The sequence below is a fragment of the Metopolophium dirhodum genome, chromosome 7 (genome assembly GCF_019925205.1).
Source record: "Metopolophium dirhodum isolate CAU chromosome 7, ASM1992520v1, whole genome shotgun sequence".
In the NCBI taxonomy this organism is placed as follows: Eukaryota; Metazoa; Arthropoda; class Insecta; order Hemiptera; family Aphididae; genus Metopolophium; species Metopolophium dirhodum.
Window position 1 is genome coordinate 35,157,256 of NC_083566.1, and position 17,813 is coordinate 35,175,068.

The 17,813-nt window shown below is 26.7% G+C and overlaps 3 protein-coding genes across 3 annotated transcripts; 1 reads left to right on the plus strand and 2 right to left on the minus strand.

Annotated features, from left to right (window-relative positions):
* Positions 1–3,852: 3,852 nt before the first annotated feature.
* On the minus strand, positions 3,853–9,672 carry LOC132948123 (GPI ethanolamine phosphate transferase 3). Its single transcript, XM_061018447.1, has 6 exons — positions 8,392–9,672; positions 8,227–8,303; positions 6,525–8,153; positions 6,102–6,319; positions 4,464–4,643; positions 3,853–4,389 (listed from the first exon to the last, which is right to left on the minus strand). The coding sequence occupies exons 1-6, from the start codon at positions 9,123–9,125 to the stop codon at positions 4,189–4,191; spliced, it is 3,039 nt and encodes a 1,012-aa protein (XP_060874430.1). The 5' UTR covers positions 9,126–9,672; the 3' UTR covers positions 3,853–4,188.
* Positions 9,673–13,334: 3,662 nt separating this feature from the next.
* LOC132948125 (dual specificity protein phosphatase 3) lies at positions 13,335–14,141 on the plus strand. Its single transcript, XM_061018449.1, has 3 exons — positions 13,335–13,498; positions 13,565–13,788; positions 13,885–14,141. Exons 1-3 carry the CDS (start codon positions 13,335–13,337, stop codon positions 14,082–14,084), a joined length of 588 nt encoding a protein of 195 aa, XP_060874432.1. The 3' UTR covers positions 14,085–14,141.
* Positions 14,049–17,136, minus strand: LOC132948124 (putative phosphatidate phosphatase). The gene is given in 7 exon segments (XM_061018448.1): positions 14,049–14,189; positions 14,270–14,434; positions 14,506–14,563; positions 14,672–14,916; positions 16,516–16,620; positions 16,622–16,665; positions 16,801–17,136. Coding segments are annotated over 7 exon segments (717 nt in total). The 5' UTR covers positions 16,850–17,136; the 3' UTR covers positions 14,049–14,138.
* Positions 17,137–17,813: the final 677 nt, after the last annotated feature.

The window sequence follows — 17,813 nt, forward strand, 5'->3', positions numbered from 1 at the left end:
CCTGGAGAAAAAAAACATTTATTTAAGCTAATAATCGACGAAAACCGATATCCAATTGTCCATACATGATAAATATATATAGGTAATAATATTACAATATTGTTTTAACGTTGAAGGATAACCACGACGGAATGGCATTTTTATAGAATTATATTAAATAGAAACAAATTAAGAATTAAAAGAATAAAAATAAAGAATTCAATTTAAAAAAGTATTTCAAATACTTCAAAATAAAAAGTATTTAATACGGAAAAAAGTATTTGAATACTTTTACTCAAATACTTTACGACACTGCGTAAAATATATTATATACACAGTACTTATAATTTATATAATATATTATAGGAGAAGCAACAGTGTTTTATTCCATCAGTCCAACTCCTTATTTTGTACTAGCTGAATGAGAAAAAATGTTGATTAATTAACTCTTTTTGGGTATAATTTGCTGTGCATATGGAAGCAAAATCATATTAAATTTTAATTTTTAGTCATCCCGTGTGGCGTTTCCCGTGAGACTCGCTTATGGTTATGTGAACAGTCTAATCTAACCTGCGGTAGATTGTGGACGGTAATCGGAAAAAAAATCCCCAGGAAAAAAAATCTCCAGACTACAATATTACTCACAACCACATGCAACATGAACAAATATTTTTTAAACGTTAATTAGTATCTATAATTATAATTTACCACATTATTAATATTCAATTACAAATACGTATATTATATTATGTTATTAAAAAAATTGTATATTATAAATACAATTTTGTTTTAAATTACGATAATTTATTATGCGCAATATGTATCGTGCCTACATTTAATAAATTATTGTTTGGTAATTATTATTATTATTACCTATATTTTGTATAATATTTTTGTATACTATGTTTTTAATTTTATTATTTGACGTATCGATCATTCGAAATATTTTTATATGCTATATTTGCGAAGTTGTTAAATTAATTAAGTTGAATTACACTTAATATTTAAAACAAAATATTATTTACAATGTATAATTTTTTTAATAATATAATATAGTATAATATACGTATTTGTAATTGAATATTAATAATGTGGTAAATGATAATTATAGATACTAATTAACGTTTAAAAAATATTTGTTCATGTTGCAGGTGGTTGTGAGTAATATTGTAGTCTGGGGATTTTTTTTCCGGGATTCATTGTGGACACAGCGAGGTGGGTGATAAAATAAAACAATTACTATTTACTATATGAGTATATCTTTGTAGTTGAAAGAAATGTTTATACAGTGTACCTAAAATAGCATTGAAGTCATAGTTGATCATCCCGAGTTTTTAGGAGTATTTAATATATTAATAGGTATATTTTGGGGGTTATTTTATTTCATTTTATATTTACGGACAAATCGACGTAATTGTACCCATAGCTTTGTGAAATAATTCGTATATATAACCTGCAACCAATGGCAATCATTAATAAACAAAAAAAAGTATCAATTTCCACCGTGAATCTTAAGATCCCTGTTTGACCACCTCTTTAAAATATGAATATCAAAAAATCCTTTCTTATTGCTCATCTAAATCATTAAAGGAACCACTTTTCCATAATATATCAAGTACGTAAGTTTTGTATTTTAAAACCAATATTGTATAATTATATTAGAGATTGCTCGATAGATGGCGCCACTATTGTATTCTTACAGCCCCTTATTTTTCACCTTTGGGGGTTGAATTTCCAAGCTTTCTTAGCGGACGCCTATATCATAATATCTGTATGCCAAATTTCAGCCCGATCCGTCCAATGGTTTGAGGCTTTGAACTGTGCGCTGGCAGATCAGTCAGTCAGCGTACTGTTTTATATATACAGATACAATGACAGATGACTAAAACGAGAAAGCACGATTATTTGGTATCCTAAATATTACCAATTACCATTGGTTATAAATTAATATTTATAATCAATGATATTATGCATGTCAAATATCGGTGTGAACAATCGTCGACTGAATTTCTTCCACCCTAAAACTTTATAGTGGTTTCAAAGATTAACCTACGTGGGATTTTTGTTGTTATAATATTAATTATTATTATTTATAAATCATAAACATATTTTCTGCAGACCTCTGATAAAGCAACAAAGCTCGAGAAGATATTGTACATTACACGCTGACAAGCCTCTGTCTAGTTAATGAAAAGTGAAAATTGAACCACGGTGATTACTGATTGTTTTTGCGAGATAGGTAACGATTTTTAATAAAATTGCGAAAATGGGAACAAATAACTCTGGACAGTGAAATCAGATAACCACCTTGTTTTACTTTTTATCAAAATCATTACTATTTTTAAATTAATCAAACACAGTGGCTTATTTGAGACGTTTTGAAACGCGACAATGTCACGTTCAAATTTAAAACGATACCTTACATCCTAATCTAAAAATATGTAATATGGTTTTATTTTTTCAGATCGGTTTTTGGACGTTTATATTATATCTACGAAATAAAATGTATTAACTTTTAAACTGGTTTAAATTCTGCATATAAACGTAGTACCTATAACTAAACAATATAAAGTATTACAATACTAATATACCTAAGTAATTTATTGTTATTATGTCTACGTGGGTATAGGTAGTAACTAGTTATGTAATATTACAAAATATTAGACGTTTATATAGACATGTATACAATTTATTAAAACAATATAATATAAGAAAATACTAATAAAAAAACTTTATAACCTACCTATCTCTGCAGCATTTAAAAAATGTAATAAAACTCATCAAATACCATTCCATATTTATTTCACTCAAATATATATAATTGACCTTTATAAATTGAAATCAATTGAGACTGATTTATTTTCTTTAATTATTAGACAATTGTAAATTTGTAAACCTATGTGCCAATGTTAAAATAATATATAGTTCTAATCATTATACTTTAGTTAATTTGTATAAATAATAAATGTCAAGGTTAGATTATCACCTACAGACATTATATAAACAATTAAAAAAAAAATAACATAATTTTAAACAGAAAACAGCTGGTAATAAACACAAGTCAAATATAAATATTTTTTAATTATTTATCATTTAACCAGGATATAATAAAGAAAATAGGTGTTGTGCATATTCATTTATCTCTGTACAGGATAGTGGTGTATCATTGTTGTGAAAGCAATAAAATCTAAACTTAACTCTTGGAAAGTACTATTTCTTATTAAAAGCTCTTTTATTACCTAAAAGTATTCACAGAAAAAGAAAAAAAACATCTATTTAAAATCAATAAATTATAAGATTCAAAATTCAACTATCACAATTATTTAATCTTTTAATTTGATCAGTTAGTATATATATTTCTTAAATAACTATTAATTATCAACTAAAGTATTGTTATTTCTATTAAATATTTAATGTAATATAAAACATAAGACTATTTTAAAAAATAATTTATTGGAATTCAAAACTGTGTGTTTAACGGGATTACCTTTTTTTAAATATTGTTCATACAAGGAAGGTTTAAAAAATAATGCTGTATGATAGTGGAGACGGTAGAGAACCACAAATAAAATTAGGGCAGCAAGAAAAATACATGAACTAATATTAACAGAAAAGAGATAATCAAAACTATATAAACTAAAACAAAAAATTACCTTAACACATGGTAAGACAAAAAAAAGTTTTAGGAAAAGACTTATTAGTTTAACATGTCTTATGTGACACATAAATTGATTATGCGTACAGACATTAGAGCAATAGAACTGATTATCAGTCATTAAAAGAAGCTACTATAGACCAATACATTTGGGCGCAATTACTATAGAATTGTATTTAGTGTCAATCTTATAAATGTATAAAAAAACAATGCAAACATAACTACTCAAAGAATGATTTTAATTAAATCTACTTACAATCAGTCATGGCTTACATATTAAAACTAAATAAAATGTAAAAATTAATACAAAACGTCAAAACAAGATTAAACACGTGAAATGTGATAAACCTGTCAAGCTCTATAAATAAATGGTACCAACTATGAACTGCAATACTAAGATATTATGTAAGATTATGATATTTCTAATTTACTTTTAGTATATTTTTAAAAAAGATTTCTTAAATTATTTGAGTTATTTTAACTAAAGTTTAAAACATATTTTAATTTTTTTTTTTAACTTGATATTATACAGTCATAGAATGTACAAAAAAACATTAATTTGAGTGTTGTGACATAATTCTTTCAAATAACACATTTATGTGTTGAGTTACACGATACATAAGAAGAAATCCAAAAAAAGAAAAAGGCAATGTTATAAATAATGCTATTCCTTCAAATATCAATTTTGGAGCAAAAATTTTCCACATCATCAAATGACGGGAATGAATAGTAGCTGCTGCCATGACCATAGCCACCTAATATTGAAAAAAAGAATAATTAAATTATGTAGATAATTAAGTAAAGTTGGTAATATTTATTTAATAATTACCCTAAAACAATTAGCGAGAATATATTTAGCAGTTAAATCAAATGAGCCGTGTATCATCTGTCTTGATTTTTCAGCTAATAATAATTCACCTCTAGCCATTGTTTGTTCATCTTCATCTTTGGGAGGCAATGATTTTCCCGACCAAGCACCATGAATAGCAAATGGACATATTAATAGTAGCTATAATCAAAAATATTATTATTATACAAATAGTATAATACACTTTTGAATAAATATTTTGATTAATTATTGTTTAGTTTTTAGGTTTAATTATGAATTTATAAACAGCGTTAAAAATTAAAATTTTATTAAGAAAATTAAATTCCCACATACATTCTTATGTCCCACTGTGGAAATCTATTTCTATGTATTTAAAGTGACAAGTTTATTTTAAGGCATACTAAAATTAATTTTAAAAATGCGTTTAAGTGGAAGTAGTTCTGCTGTTCAGTATGTTACATATAGAAAACAAAACAAAAAAAATTAAAAAATTAAAATGTCTTTAATTAACAGCTCAAAATAAATCAAACTATTTTGTAAATTTTATCAAGTGTGGAAAATGATAAAATAAACATATGGTGTAAATTTCAAGTATTTACGGTTATTCGCTTTTGAATTACAATAAAATAAGAAAGTGGATTGGTGTGGCGCGGTCCGTACACTCAACTGCGGAAACGCTCCGAGTGTATTTAACGGCGTTAGTTGTTAGATCCCGGATGGGCGACCAACCCAGATTTTTAGCAATAAATTCTTGCCACACATACAAATGTGTTTCAACCAACCGTTCCTCCCCTACAAACAAAAAATACAGGTAATGGCCATATTTGCCAAGCTTAGGCTCAAAAAAAAAAAAAATAAGAAAATGTCTACATGAGAAATTGAGTATTTCATAATAATCAATGTTGTAAAAATTTTAACTTCAAATGTTCACGAAAATTTAATTTGACTTTCCAGTGGACATTTTTTTTTTTTTATATAAAGGTACTAATGAGGAATCTTGTATTCATTTTTCAAATCTTAGATTTAAAAAGAAATTTTTTTTATGAATTTCTAACTAAATAATTTGCACATTTTCGTGATTCTTACGTATTATAAGCTTATAAAAAAATTGTGACTATGTATTTTTAATATTTTTCAACTGTCATTTTAAAAATAAATTAGGAGCCTTGTATTCAATTTTTAAGCTTTTTAACTCAACAAATAAAATTTTATTGACAATTATAGAAAAAAAAACTAAAAAAATTGGAAACTGAAAATGTTCGTAAATAGCTTAAAATAAGCCAAAATATTTTGAAAACTGTGTGGTGTATAAAAAAATGCTAACATAAACAGTCAGTGAAAATTGCATGTATCGTTACGGTAGTTTGTTTTAGAGTTACACCAAAAACGAAAATCGATTTATTATCGTAAACATTCCCGTTTTTTCTTAATTTCATTATTTGTTTTTCATGGCGCTTTTGGATTCACTGGGAATTTTAAATTTTGATCTATGGAACAGACCAATTAAATTCACTTTCCCATCGAAAAATTATTTTGACTACTTATGATGTACGCACACACACACAAAAAATCCACATAATTGTAAAATCAAATGAATATACATAAAAAAAAAACTAATATTATTTTTCTATAAATTACCGGTAATAAAAATGCATGAACAGCGTGTGAAAAAAATGTGTTTGCTAAAATAAAAAATCCAGGAAGCCATGTATTGTTTTCTACATTTGATTGTAACACAAATGCAGCATTCCAATGTATTGCAGGAAAAGAAGAATTATGTCCAGTACCATAGAACCAGTATGATGATGATAGAGTCCACAGCAAAATATACAACCAGCTTACAGTATATAATTCATCTATAAAAATATTAAAAATTGATTGTACACAGTTATATACTAAATATCAGAAAATATGTACCTACAAAATGTTCATATGCTACTATGTAAGTAAGTAAATTTAATTTGCATTGTGAATTTGGTAAATTAAAAAGATAATATATAAATAATAAATATTATAGAAGTATAATGAACAATCTGCAAAAAATTACACATAAATACTAACTGATTTTGGTACATTGATTATGCCTTATGACCGAAACAATCATGGCCATTATCCAGATGGAAATAATCATGATTACTACTGACACTGCATAAACATATCCAAATAGCAACCCTCCAAAAATACATAACAATATTGAAAATATCAGAAATGTTGCACTGTAAACTGTGGCAAGTCCATATACTATAGGATAACCTTGAATATGTGGACCTAACCGCATTTTCACAATATTTTTTGCTATTCTGAGAACCAGTTGGTAAAAATTCTCTGATTGATTATTAGCTGTTCCTTCTTGTAGGTCCACATAATGTACAAGTAATGGGCTTACAAATAATGTTATTATTAGTACTACAGTTAATAATACAATAACATTTGGTATGTACGCTACATAAGGTATGGTATGCTTCATACGTTGAAATGAAGAATCAAATATCCAATGGACAGACAACAGTACAGTAAATATTTTTGGCAAAATTGAAGACAAATAAACATTTAAAGAACATCCAGTTAGGTTTCCAGAACATTTCAATGACTTATGTACAACAGTAACAGAAATTACTATAAGAATTATGGAAATTATTGAATTTCCGGTTTTGGTTTGAGCTCCATCTTCAAAACACCATCCTTGTTCTTCGCGGCATTTCCAAAATGAATGAGAGTAACGCAATATAATACACAGCAGAATTGAACACCACACAACTTTGCAGTTTAATGATGTGATCCAATGTTTAAGTGAAAAGTTTTTAGGTTTTATTTTATTACGAAACCATGTTTTTCTATTTTCTAATTTAAATCTGACAACTAGATACCATAGTAAAAGAACAAATGATGTATGCAATACATATGATTCTTCAATAATGTAACTATTAGAAAAAAATCCAAGAGTAGTTAATACAGTAAATATACGTATCAATATTTTATCAGGTTTATGTGTATTAAGAAAGTCTTGTGTTAATGATGACCAACAAGCTACACAAAATATAGCAAGAAAAATAGTGCCTATAAACCCAGTAACAAAAAATACGACAGTTATATGAATTATCTTATAAAAATAAAATAGAAATGCGATTAAATTCAATGGAACAACTATAGAAAACATAATGAGCACTTGTTTTCCAGTGATTTTATCATAATGATCTAAAGCAGATGAGCCAACAAGTAAGAAACTGAAATATAATGATACAAACATTAGGACTAAACCTTTATAAATAGAACTTTCATCAAAACGGATCCAAACTTCTTCACACGCTCTTCTACTTAATTGCATAAAATTTTCACAACTTTTCACAAAAGTGTTGTGTTCAATATCTAACATTTTGAATGTATCTTTAATAAAATGAATATGCTTATCATTAAGTTCATCATTCTGTAACGAGTAAGTAGTAAGATAATCATTAATCTGTTTAGCGTTTCTCCAAATACTATTGACTAAATGAAAGTTTTGTGGTAAAGCTGATTTAATAAGAGAGCCAATATTTGAGAATGGAATAGGAACACCCATTAATGTTGATATAGTAGGTACTAAGTCAACTTGTTTTATATCACTTTCTGTTTTTGGTTGTAATTCTTGAGATGATGACAATACAAAAAGTGCAGATGTTAATTCATTTTCAGATTCTCCCCCATGATCACCTAAAAATACATAGTAATTTACATAAACATTAATTAACACTTATTTTGATGGAAAAATGATAGATTTACATACCATTTGATGTCATTCCATGATCACCAAATACAAAAAGCATGATATTTTCACGACCAAGAATTTCTTTTAATATGTCTCTGAAATTTAAAGAAATATATTGATATATCCAGGCTTGGTAAGCAGTAATAAATAGAGTAATCAATTAGATCTAAGAAAACTTCTCACCTCAAAACTACATTTATTTCATTAAGCTTCCTTTCCATTTCTTTGTGATTTGGTCCATATCTATGACCACAATGGTCAACTCCTAAAAAATGAGCAATTAACACGTCCCAATCGTCTTTTACAATTTCAGGATATAAGTTTTTTTTGATTCCTTCATCAACAGTATCCAAATCCCAAACATTAAAACTTGGATATGTATAATTTCTGTAAAACCTTTTTGGAAACAAATTTGCCCATGTATCATCTCCCATGAATACAACTTTTTTTCCATTATTCACTAACTGATCAATAACATTATCTTCCAGTAATTCTTCAGTTGCAAAATTTGAACCAACATCTATAAAAGTAGGCAAACTTCCAGTAGTGAGAGCGGTTAATCTTTGCATAGTCGTGGTCGGGGGATCAGCTATAAATTTGTATAATCTTGACTGTTTTGGATAACTGGCCAATATGTCCCTGAACACTGTGATTTTGTTCGTATACGGCATGTCCTGTTCAGAATGAAAGACAAAATCATGACGCAAGGCGTCAATAATTAACATCACCACTTTTGTATTGGTTTTTGTGCAATTCTGTGTCAACTCTTGAAGAGAATCAACATCGGTTTCGCAGATGGACTTGTTGGGCAACACATCTCTGTGCAGTAATAGTCCCTTGCTGAATAGAAGTATAATTGAGACGAAAGTGTACATAAGCCATAATAGTATAAACACATACTTGAGCACCAAACACATTGTGTTGTTTTTTATTGTTTAAATATATTTTAATTTAATTTAATTATAATTTAACGATAACATGTTCATTATTACTACGATTGTAATTGTATCACTGCAGTCATGACTAGAATTATTACACTCATAATCCTGTGATTAAATACCACCTAACATTATAAAATTTTTTTTTTTACTACTAATAAAATAATAAGCAATAGGTACTTCACATCTTACACTGGATTTCTTATTCTTGGTAAATAGGTACGTCCTACAATAATTTTCAATAGTCATCATCCGTAGGACGGCATATCATCGTCACTCGTCGCCGTATCGGTATTCGCTAAAACGTCCTCATGTTCTCTTAAAACGCACACCTACGCACAACGCTCATAATAATTAGTAAGTACATGCGTATAGCGTAAATCTTACGACGTGTGTGGGAGTGTGTGTGTGTGTGTAACCATACAGATATAAGTTATTGCTTCTATTTACCCTATGGTACCACCAAAGAGATACTACAGAATAGGTTTCCACGAATTAAGATACGATACAGGGATACGGAACGGAAAGGTCTTATCAATGTTTTTCCGAGTCCGCATGGATTATCGCTGTTTGGCATAACAGCTAGCGCTTTATAGGATTGTTCAGTGTTAGCCGGGAGAATAAAGAACTAAATGACAATAGTTCATTATTCTCCCGGTTGACACGGAACCATCCTGTAAAGCGCTAACTGTCATGCTCGTGCCAAACGGTGAGCAGGTTCGGGCTTCACTTATCACACGTTCGTTCGGTATTGTTATCTATTCTATTGAAGAATTAACTAACCGTGGTAAACGGTAAGTAGATAACAATGCGATCTATTTCTATCACGATTTAAGATAGTGCCATATAGTACAAATATTATATAGTTCAATATTGTTCTATGATAGTACTATTTTACAACCTTGTAAATATGTTGTATACAACTATTAGTTATTACAACTATCTTAAATCGTGGGTAATAATGTAATATCATAATTTTTTTATTTTTTTTTATCAAACACGAACTCGCGGGCTGACTGTAGAATCACATAGGTGCAAAAAGGCAAACTTTACTGTAGGCTGCGGCAGTGCGGCTACCGCTGCAGCTGCTCGAGGCCAGTTCACTTTTTTGCTTTGTTGTTATTATTTTTCCGGACGAGGATAATAACAATTTAAATTTTAATTATAATATCAAACAACGTTGATTTGACATTTTAACGTGCGCGATAATTTGTGATAAAGAGCTGTACACGACATTCATCCGGTAGTTCGACGTGCCGCTCATAATTTACGTCGATTATAAGCAAAACAACTTGACTCTCTATGTTTCCCCATATACTTAATAAACACCTACATAATCCATTATTGACAACCATATCTGATAACCGGATGTCCGCAGTAATTTAATATCCCGTACCGGTTGTACATATTATGATCAATGTCGTAAAAATATCCACATTAATTATCGTCAATTATGGTATAATCTAAAACGTTTGCATGTTTATACAAGCAAAGGAATATTTCAACGTAAAAAAAATAGTTCAGTTTCAAAATTCACTATGTTATTGTTACGAGTCATAAACAAACAATTTAAAGAGTAGGTATCTTACATTTTGTTTTTTAATATCAACCTTTTTAAATAAAATAATAGCCCATTCCAGAAGAACCTAGAAAGTTTTGATGTATAATTATGATATATATCAAATCTTTCTAGAAGAAGCTATTTACTATAATTATAATGCTTGATTTACAATAATTATGTTTTTAATTTTTATCGCTCATGTAAAATATATGATTGAGTAATTAGTATCTAATGTATACGTGGTTAAGCCAAAATAAAAGTAAGTTAATGTATAGGTAATTTGTATCTTCTTACTAGTTTTTCAAAGATTAATTTTTTTAAATTACATACTTTTAATTAATGATGTTATGAACTTGCCTCATAAAGCTGATGAAAAATGTATAGTTTTCAGGCTCTCGATGAATGTAAATTAATATAATTTTGAATTATTTTTAACATAAGAAATTGTTTTGAATATAATCGTTACTGCCAATCATAATAAAAACATTTTCTCAAGCTAATATTTAATAATATAATGATGTTATTTCATACTTGTCATATATTATATTTTATACATAAATACAGACTACAGAATGATTCACCAAAGATACTCACTCTCATTTTTTTCATTAATAATTATATAATTAAATTCTGATTCTTAGTTATTAAATATTAAACTCAACTACTTTTCAAATTCGTATTTTTTTTTTGTTCTTTTAATGAGTGTCCTGTGGTGATTCAACTTCTATTTTTCAAATGAAAACCCTCTTTTTTTACTGTAAATTATTTAGTGGAGAATTGTTTTGGAAATGTTGATGAACTTAATTCAAAATTTGAACGAATAGTTTATAAGTTATTAAAATGTTTATTCTAAGGATAATAGTCCTTAAAAGTTGTTTACAAAAATATGAAATAGATGTAATATTGGATCTAGTATTTATTATAGCTGGATCATTTTTACAAATTGCTGATGTCGATAGTATAATATTATTAACAAACATTCTTAAATTACTATAACCCCCATATTTTCCAAACCTATTATCATAACCATATAAACCCTAGTTAAATTATTCAAAAACTACTAGTTCAAATTTGATTCTGATAAATTGAAATTTTCAGATTAATGATCAAGTAAATAATTTACAGTTGTAAAGGTGGTTCTCATTTGGAAAAAACAGCAATTTGTGTTGCCACATGACACTCCTTAAATAGTACAAAAAACTATAAGAATTGAAAAAAATCTTCTGAGTATATTAAAAAATTCCATAAATTATAATTTGAATAATTTTTAAAAAAACAATGGGGTTGAGCATGTTAAGTGAATCACCCTGTATATATATATATATATATATATATGTATCTTATACTTGGATAATCTTATAGGATAGATTTAATTTAAAATAAAAAAAATGATGTTGATTATAGCTTAAATAAATATAGCAAATATAAAATAAATTGCTGTTGTTCAAGGCTGGGCAGTTAATGATTTTTTTTAACTCAGTTAAGTTAAGTTAATATGCACCAATAACAAAAAGTTAATAGTTGATTTAACTATAGGTTAACTCAGTTAATATACACTTTTTGTTAACTTTTTATAAAGTTGAAAAAAGTTAATTTGTTTATACAACGCTAGCGTACTTAATTTTTTTCCAACCCAGAACTAAATTATAAACTAGTGTTTATACTTTATACAGTATTTCCATATAAGTTAGATTCTAATGATATAAATTTTTAACTTTAAACAATTCATGGTAAATATTTTTTGACATGAAAACGAAATAGACTGAAATAGTGAAATATAATAAAATTAAAAACAAAATAAATTTACTTAACTTCTTAGAACTAAAAACTAATTCGTTAATTTCACGTTAATTATAAAAGATATTAAGTAAGTTAACAGTTAAGTTAATGAAAAGTTAATCAAAAGTAACTAGTTAAGTTAAAAAGTTAAAATAAAATTAACTTTAACTTATTAACTCGTTAATGCCCAGCCTTGCTGTTGTTATATCAACTTATTAATGTTACCTCAATTTTTTTGTTGTATGAATCAATTTTTGGTTCAAAGACTAAAAATTCAAACTGAAATCATTTAACTACTTTCAAAAAATTATATACAGGTAATAATGTTTAATTTTTTTGTTTAGTTTTGGTTATATACCTAATTTATAAATTATAATACATTTTTTATAACGTAGAATAGTTGCACATTAGTTGATATCATAATATATTCGTTTGGATTAAAAATTATCTCTGTACCTATAAACTATAATATGTATTTGTACTATAATAATATTTAAGCACTGATTAGTTGTTCAACTTGTTGAAAAGTAAATTAATTATTAAAAAATATAGCTCCATAGTCCATAGAATATATGAACTATTAAATTTTACAATAGATAATTATTTACCAACTAGATAATCTATATATTTAACTCCAAAATAAATTAGTTTTTTATGATTATGATATTTTACAGTTAATTTTTGACATACAGATATACGGAAAGGAATACACACAAATAATCGATGTTATACATGTATATAAAATAAATCATTTTTCATTTTTATGGATAGTTTTTGTTTTATTTTATAGGTAATTTCTATTATCAATTGATTAAACCATAGTATTATAAAATATTTTGTTGTCAAAAATGGAATATTTACTAGCAAAGTTTCGTAAAAAAGATCCAATAAAAGAAGTTACTTTTGAGGACCTACAAGCTGTTCTTTTACGTACCCAACCTCCTCCTAAAAAAAAAAATATATCAACATGTGATTATAATGAAATTTGTCCAAAAATTTATGTTGGAGATTGGTAAGTGTAGATACATTTGATGAAGTAATTATTTAAACATGTAAAGTCTTCGTATTTTTCTTATAGGAACACCGCAAAAAATCTTAATTTATTGCTGTCACTGGGTATTACACATGTAGTAAATGCAGCCCAAGGCATTGGGTTTGGTATGGTTGATACAAATGAAAAGTTTTATCGTCCATTTAATATTCAATACATGGGATTAGCTTTGTGTGATGATCCTAATGTTGCAATAAATGAATATTTTGATAGCGTATCAAATTTTATAGATGACGCTCTATCACAAAAAGGTTAGTTTTTATTAATTATTACTAAAATTTAATTTAAAATATTAGATTAGTTATAACTAAATTGAGTAAAAACTCATATTATATTCATATTTGTAGGTAAAGTTTTGGTTCATTGCATAATGGGTATTTCAAGATCTGCAACAATTACAATTGCTTATTTAATGATAAAAAAAGGATTAAGAGCTAAAGAAGCAGTGGAAAAAGTAAAAAAAGCAAGAGACATACGACCTAACAATGGATTTCTTAAGCAACTAGCTCAACTCGACAATGACAGATTACATATTAATAATATTTAACATTGGTGCTGTAAACATATGATAAAAAAAAAATTATAATGAACTATTTTCATGTCAGTCTGCATTAACGTTTTCTAGAGATATCCGTGTCTTCACTTCATACATCTATTTAAAATAAAACTTTTTACTTTGAGTAAATACTTTTATAATTTATAATAATTAATAATATAATATATTTTATTTACCATTAAAATAGCAAAGGATGTACCAATAATTGAACCAGCTAATACATCAGTACAATGATGCATGTTATCAGTGACTCTAGTTAAAGCTGTATACCATGCAGATATAAATAATGCAAATTGAATAATAACCCATGCTACACTCTTCTTATAATTGTGTAGGTACAACTTTTAAACATAAGCAAATAATATATTACTTTGTTACAACTATTATGTTATTTAAGTTACTTACAACTTACAATTGTGTATACTGTTGAATAGAACGCTAAACATGCATGGCCTGATGGAAAAGATGCCCTGAAATAATTTTATAAATGCAATAGAAATATGCAGTTAAATACATATTTATTTGTTATAGGTACAGTGTGAAATATTTAATTTTCTTGGACTGTTCAAGTAATTTACCTTGAATCATTTGATAAAGATACTTCTGGATTTGTGCATGTGTATTCTGAAATGAATTGATCTTGTGATGTACAATCAATACTTGGTTTACACACATGAAAAAAGTGAGGTCTTAAACGCCCAGTGTAATATTTTCCCAGATTTACTGTAATTTGGGCTAATCCAGCACCCAACCAAAAATAAATTATATTTACATATAGGCTTTCTATGTTTTTATGCATGGTCCAGTAATATTTCAAACTTATCTAAAATTCAAAAATACTCATAAATATAAAATAATTATGTTAAAGTAATAACCAAAATATAGAATATGTAAATATGTAATGTATATTGTATAATATATTAATATTTAACAAGATTAAAATGTTTATATTAAATGGATTGTACTGTTTTATTCTAATGCCATTTAATGGAAAGAACAGGTAATAGTTTTATTAAATTAAACCGTAGAACTAAAAATAAAAATAAATAAAATTGAAGTAATGTAGTTTAAGAAAATCTGGAAAAGTTAATGATAATTTTTAATTGAGTTAAGTTAAGTTGATAGAAAATATTTTAAAAAGTGTATAGTTAGTTAGGTATGCTAATTTTTTTTTTAACTCAGTGAAGTTAACAGTTATATGGAAACTTACAATTAACTTATTTATTTATTTTTTTAAATTTATAAATAGCCAGTAATATGGTTTAAAATAATAAGAAGTAAATGTTTATGCAACATGTATCATGAATAATAATTGTATTACTTATATTTATTATTTGATTATTTATAAATGATCATAACTTGGATTTGATTATAAGTTAATGGAAATTAAATTTTTAAGAGTTAAGTTAAAAAAGTTTAAAAATAACTTTACTTTAACTTTTTAACTTGTTTTTGACCAGGCTTGAGTTTAATACTATGATGTAGAAACATCCAATGACAAAATATATTTCATTAAGCGGATACTACACCCACATGCGTTGTCTCCCTCTTACAAATGTACAACATAGCGAAAACTGTTTAGTAAGGGAAAACTATGCTCCTCTGCACTTATAGTAGAATTACCTAAATTCCACAACACATAATGAATAACTTTATCTGTGTCGTAGCATTTTTGTTTTTTTAAAAGCACTTACCAATAATTTTTTAATAATATAAAACGAAAAAAAAACTAATGTTCTCAAACTGTTAACTTTAACAGAATATATTTATGGTATTCAAATAATAAAAACGCTACAACACAGATAAAGTTCTTCCCTATGCGATGTGGAATTTTGGTAATTTTATTCTACTAAAAATACAGAGGGAGCATAGAGTTGTCCCACGCAAAACAGTTTTGGCTATATTGTGCATTTGTAAGACGGAGACAACGCATGCAGGTCTTAAGAGGTCGTAACATAGCAAATTATGCTAGTTATGCCATTAGCAAGTAATGCATAGGTATATAATATAGTTTAAATTAAAAATGCTCATAACTCCCTTAAAAACTAAATAATCGTAAAAAACGAACTCATGAAACATAGATAATGTTCATACCATTAAGTTTCATAGTAGGTCGATTCACTCTAATTTTGAAACTAACGGAGCTAAACGTGATCTGTTGAGCTTAAATTTGCTATGTTACGCACTTTTCAGACAGAGGTAATACATGCGGGCGTGGCGTCTTCTTAAGTAAAAATAAAAATAATTCTACTGACCCTATGGCCTATATTTTAAGTAAAGTTTAATGTGAATGGTTAACAATAAATTAAATTATAAAACTACCTATTAATATTATTTTAAGACTAAACATTCAATAGCTTCAAAAATTATGAATAAATTTAAATTATTTAAATTTTTTGTAAAAAATATATAACATATTCACCGAAACATTTGGTAGAAGTAGATAAAACAGACATAAGAATGTTTTTCCAACAGTTGATGTCTTAAATGGATATTTAATTGTCTCGTCATCGCAAAAAAAACCCTTTCGAAATAGGTTCAAGAGATGATGTTACCATAACCAATAACCCAACTATTAGAAGAAAAAATTAAACATAAAAAATGACGTACGCCATAACTAACTGTATTATTAAAAATCATCATGATTAAATAGGTTTGTTCATTTTAAAATTATTATAAACAAAAATTAAAAAATGAAATATCTTACTTATTGAAACTAATAATACTTCAAAAACTATATCTTTATACAAATCCATTATATTTTACAGTAATTATTATTGTAATTTATTAGTCTAGGAATTACTGCTATTGCATTATTTGCATGGTGTCATCTGAAAAAAAAAAAGACTGAATGAACCCTTTTTTAGATTTAAATATAATAATCCATATTAATATGGCCCTGATAAATCAGATTAAATTAATGTGTCTCTATCCCTCCCTTTTATCATTATGAACATGTTGATTTTGATATTATAAATATTAAAATAACACTAAAATAATAGATTTTTTTATCACCTTATATATTTCAGACTACCTACATTATATTTCCTATTGTAAAATTACTTTAGCTCAGATGTTGATACTTGAAAAATAAAAATAAAAACACTGAGTAAATTCATTAAAAATGAAATAGGTATGACACTATGCTCTAAAAAAAAAACATTTGATATGCTGCCCTGCACCTGGGCATTTGCGCCACTGGGTGCTTTATAGTAATTATTGTCCCAATCTATCACTGTTTTTATAATTCATATATTTAATATTTTTCTATAATACTCTATATTAAAGATCCATAATTATTATATTGTATAATATTTTAGAGCACAGCTATATGAATGTATTGGTTTCAAAACAATTAAAATTGTTAAAAAGTTGGTGTCGCTCTGCTGTACAGTAGGTTACAAGTGGGTCTGTTATTTTTGGTTTTAATAATACCTATGCATTTTTGTCCAAATTTGAACTTAAAATATTTATAACATATAACTGTGTTTATATATATTTTAGATTTGTTGGTTACAGTATGAACTATTTATGATAATCTTTGTTTTACATTTTCAATCCTTAGCTATAAATTTCCTTACTACAAAACAATTTTAAAATTTTCTAGATTTTGTAAAAAATTAAACTTTAAATACCTATAAATAATATTGTGCTTGTAGATTTTTAATATTTATCAACTAGCACTAAAAATACTTATGAGAAGCCATGTACCTACATATT

What these genes read in the sequence shown, in the direction of transcription:
- LOC132948125 (XM_061018449.1), top strand. Translation starts at nt 13,335, where the DNA reads ATGGAATATTTACTAGCAAAGTTTCGTAAAAAAGATCCAATAAAAGAA. An exon ending in AAAATTTATGTTGGAGATTG is followed by an intron (nt 13,499 to 13,564) that starts GTAAGTGTAGAT and finishes TTTTTCTTATAG; the next exon opens with GAACACCGCAAAAAATCTTA. An exon ending in TGACGCTCTATCACAAAAAG is followed by an intron (nt 13,789 to 13,884) that starts GTTAGTTTTTAT and finishes TCATATTTGTAG; the next exon opens with GTAAAGTTTTGGTTCATTGC.
- LOC132948123 (XM_061018447.1), bottom strand. Translation starts at nt 9,125, where the DNA reads ATGTGTTTGGTGCTCAAGTATGTGTTTATACTATTATGGCTTATGTAC. An exon ending in GAAATAAATGTAGTTTTGAG is followed by an intron (nt 8,304 to 8,391) that starts GTGAGAAGTTTT and finishes TTTAAATTTCAG; the next exon opens with AGACATATTAAAAGAAATTC. An exon ending in TCATGGAATGACATCAAATG is followed by an intron (nt 8,154 to 8,226) that starts GTATGTAAATCT and finishes ATGTATTTTTAG; the next exon opens with GTGATCATGGGGGAGAATCT.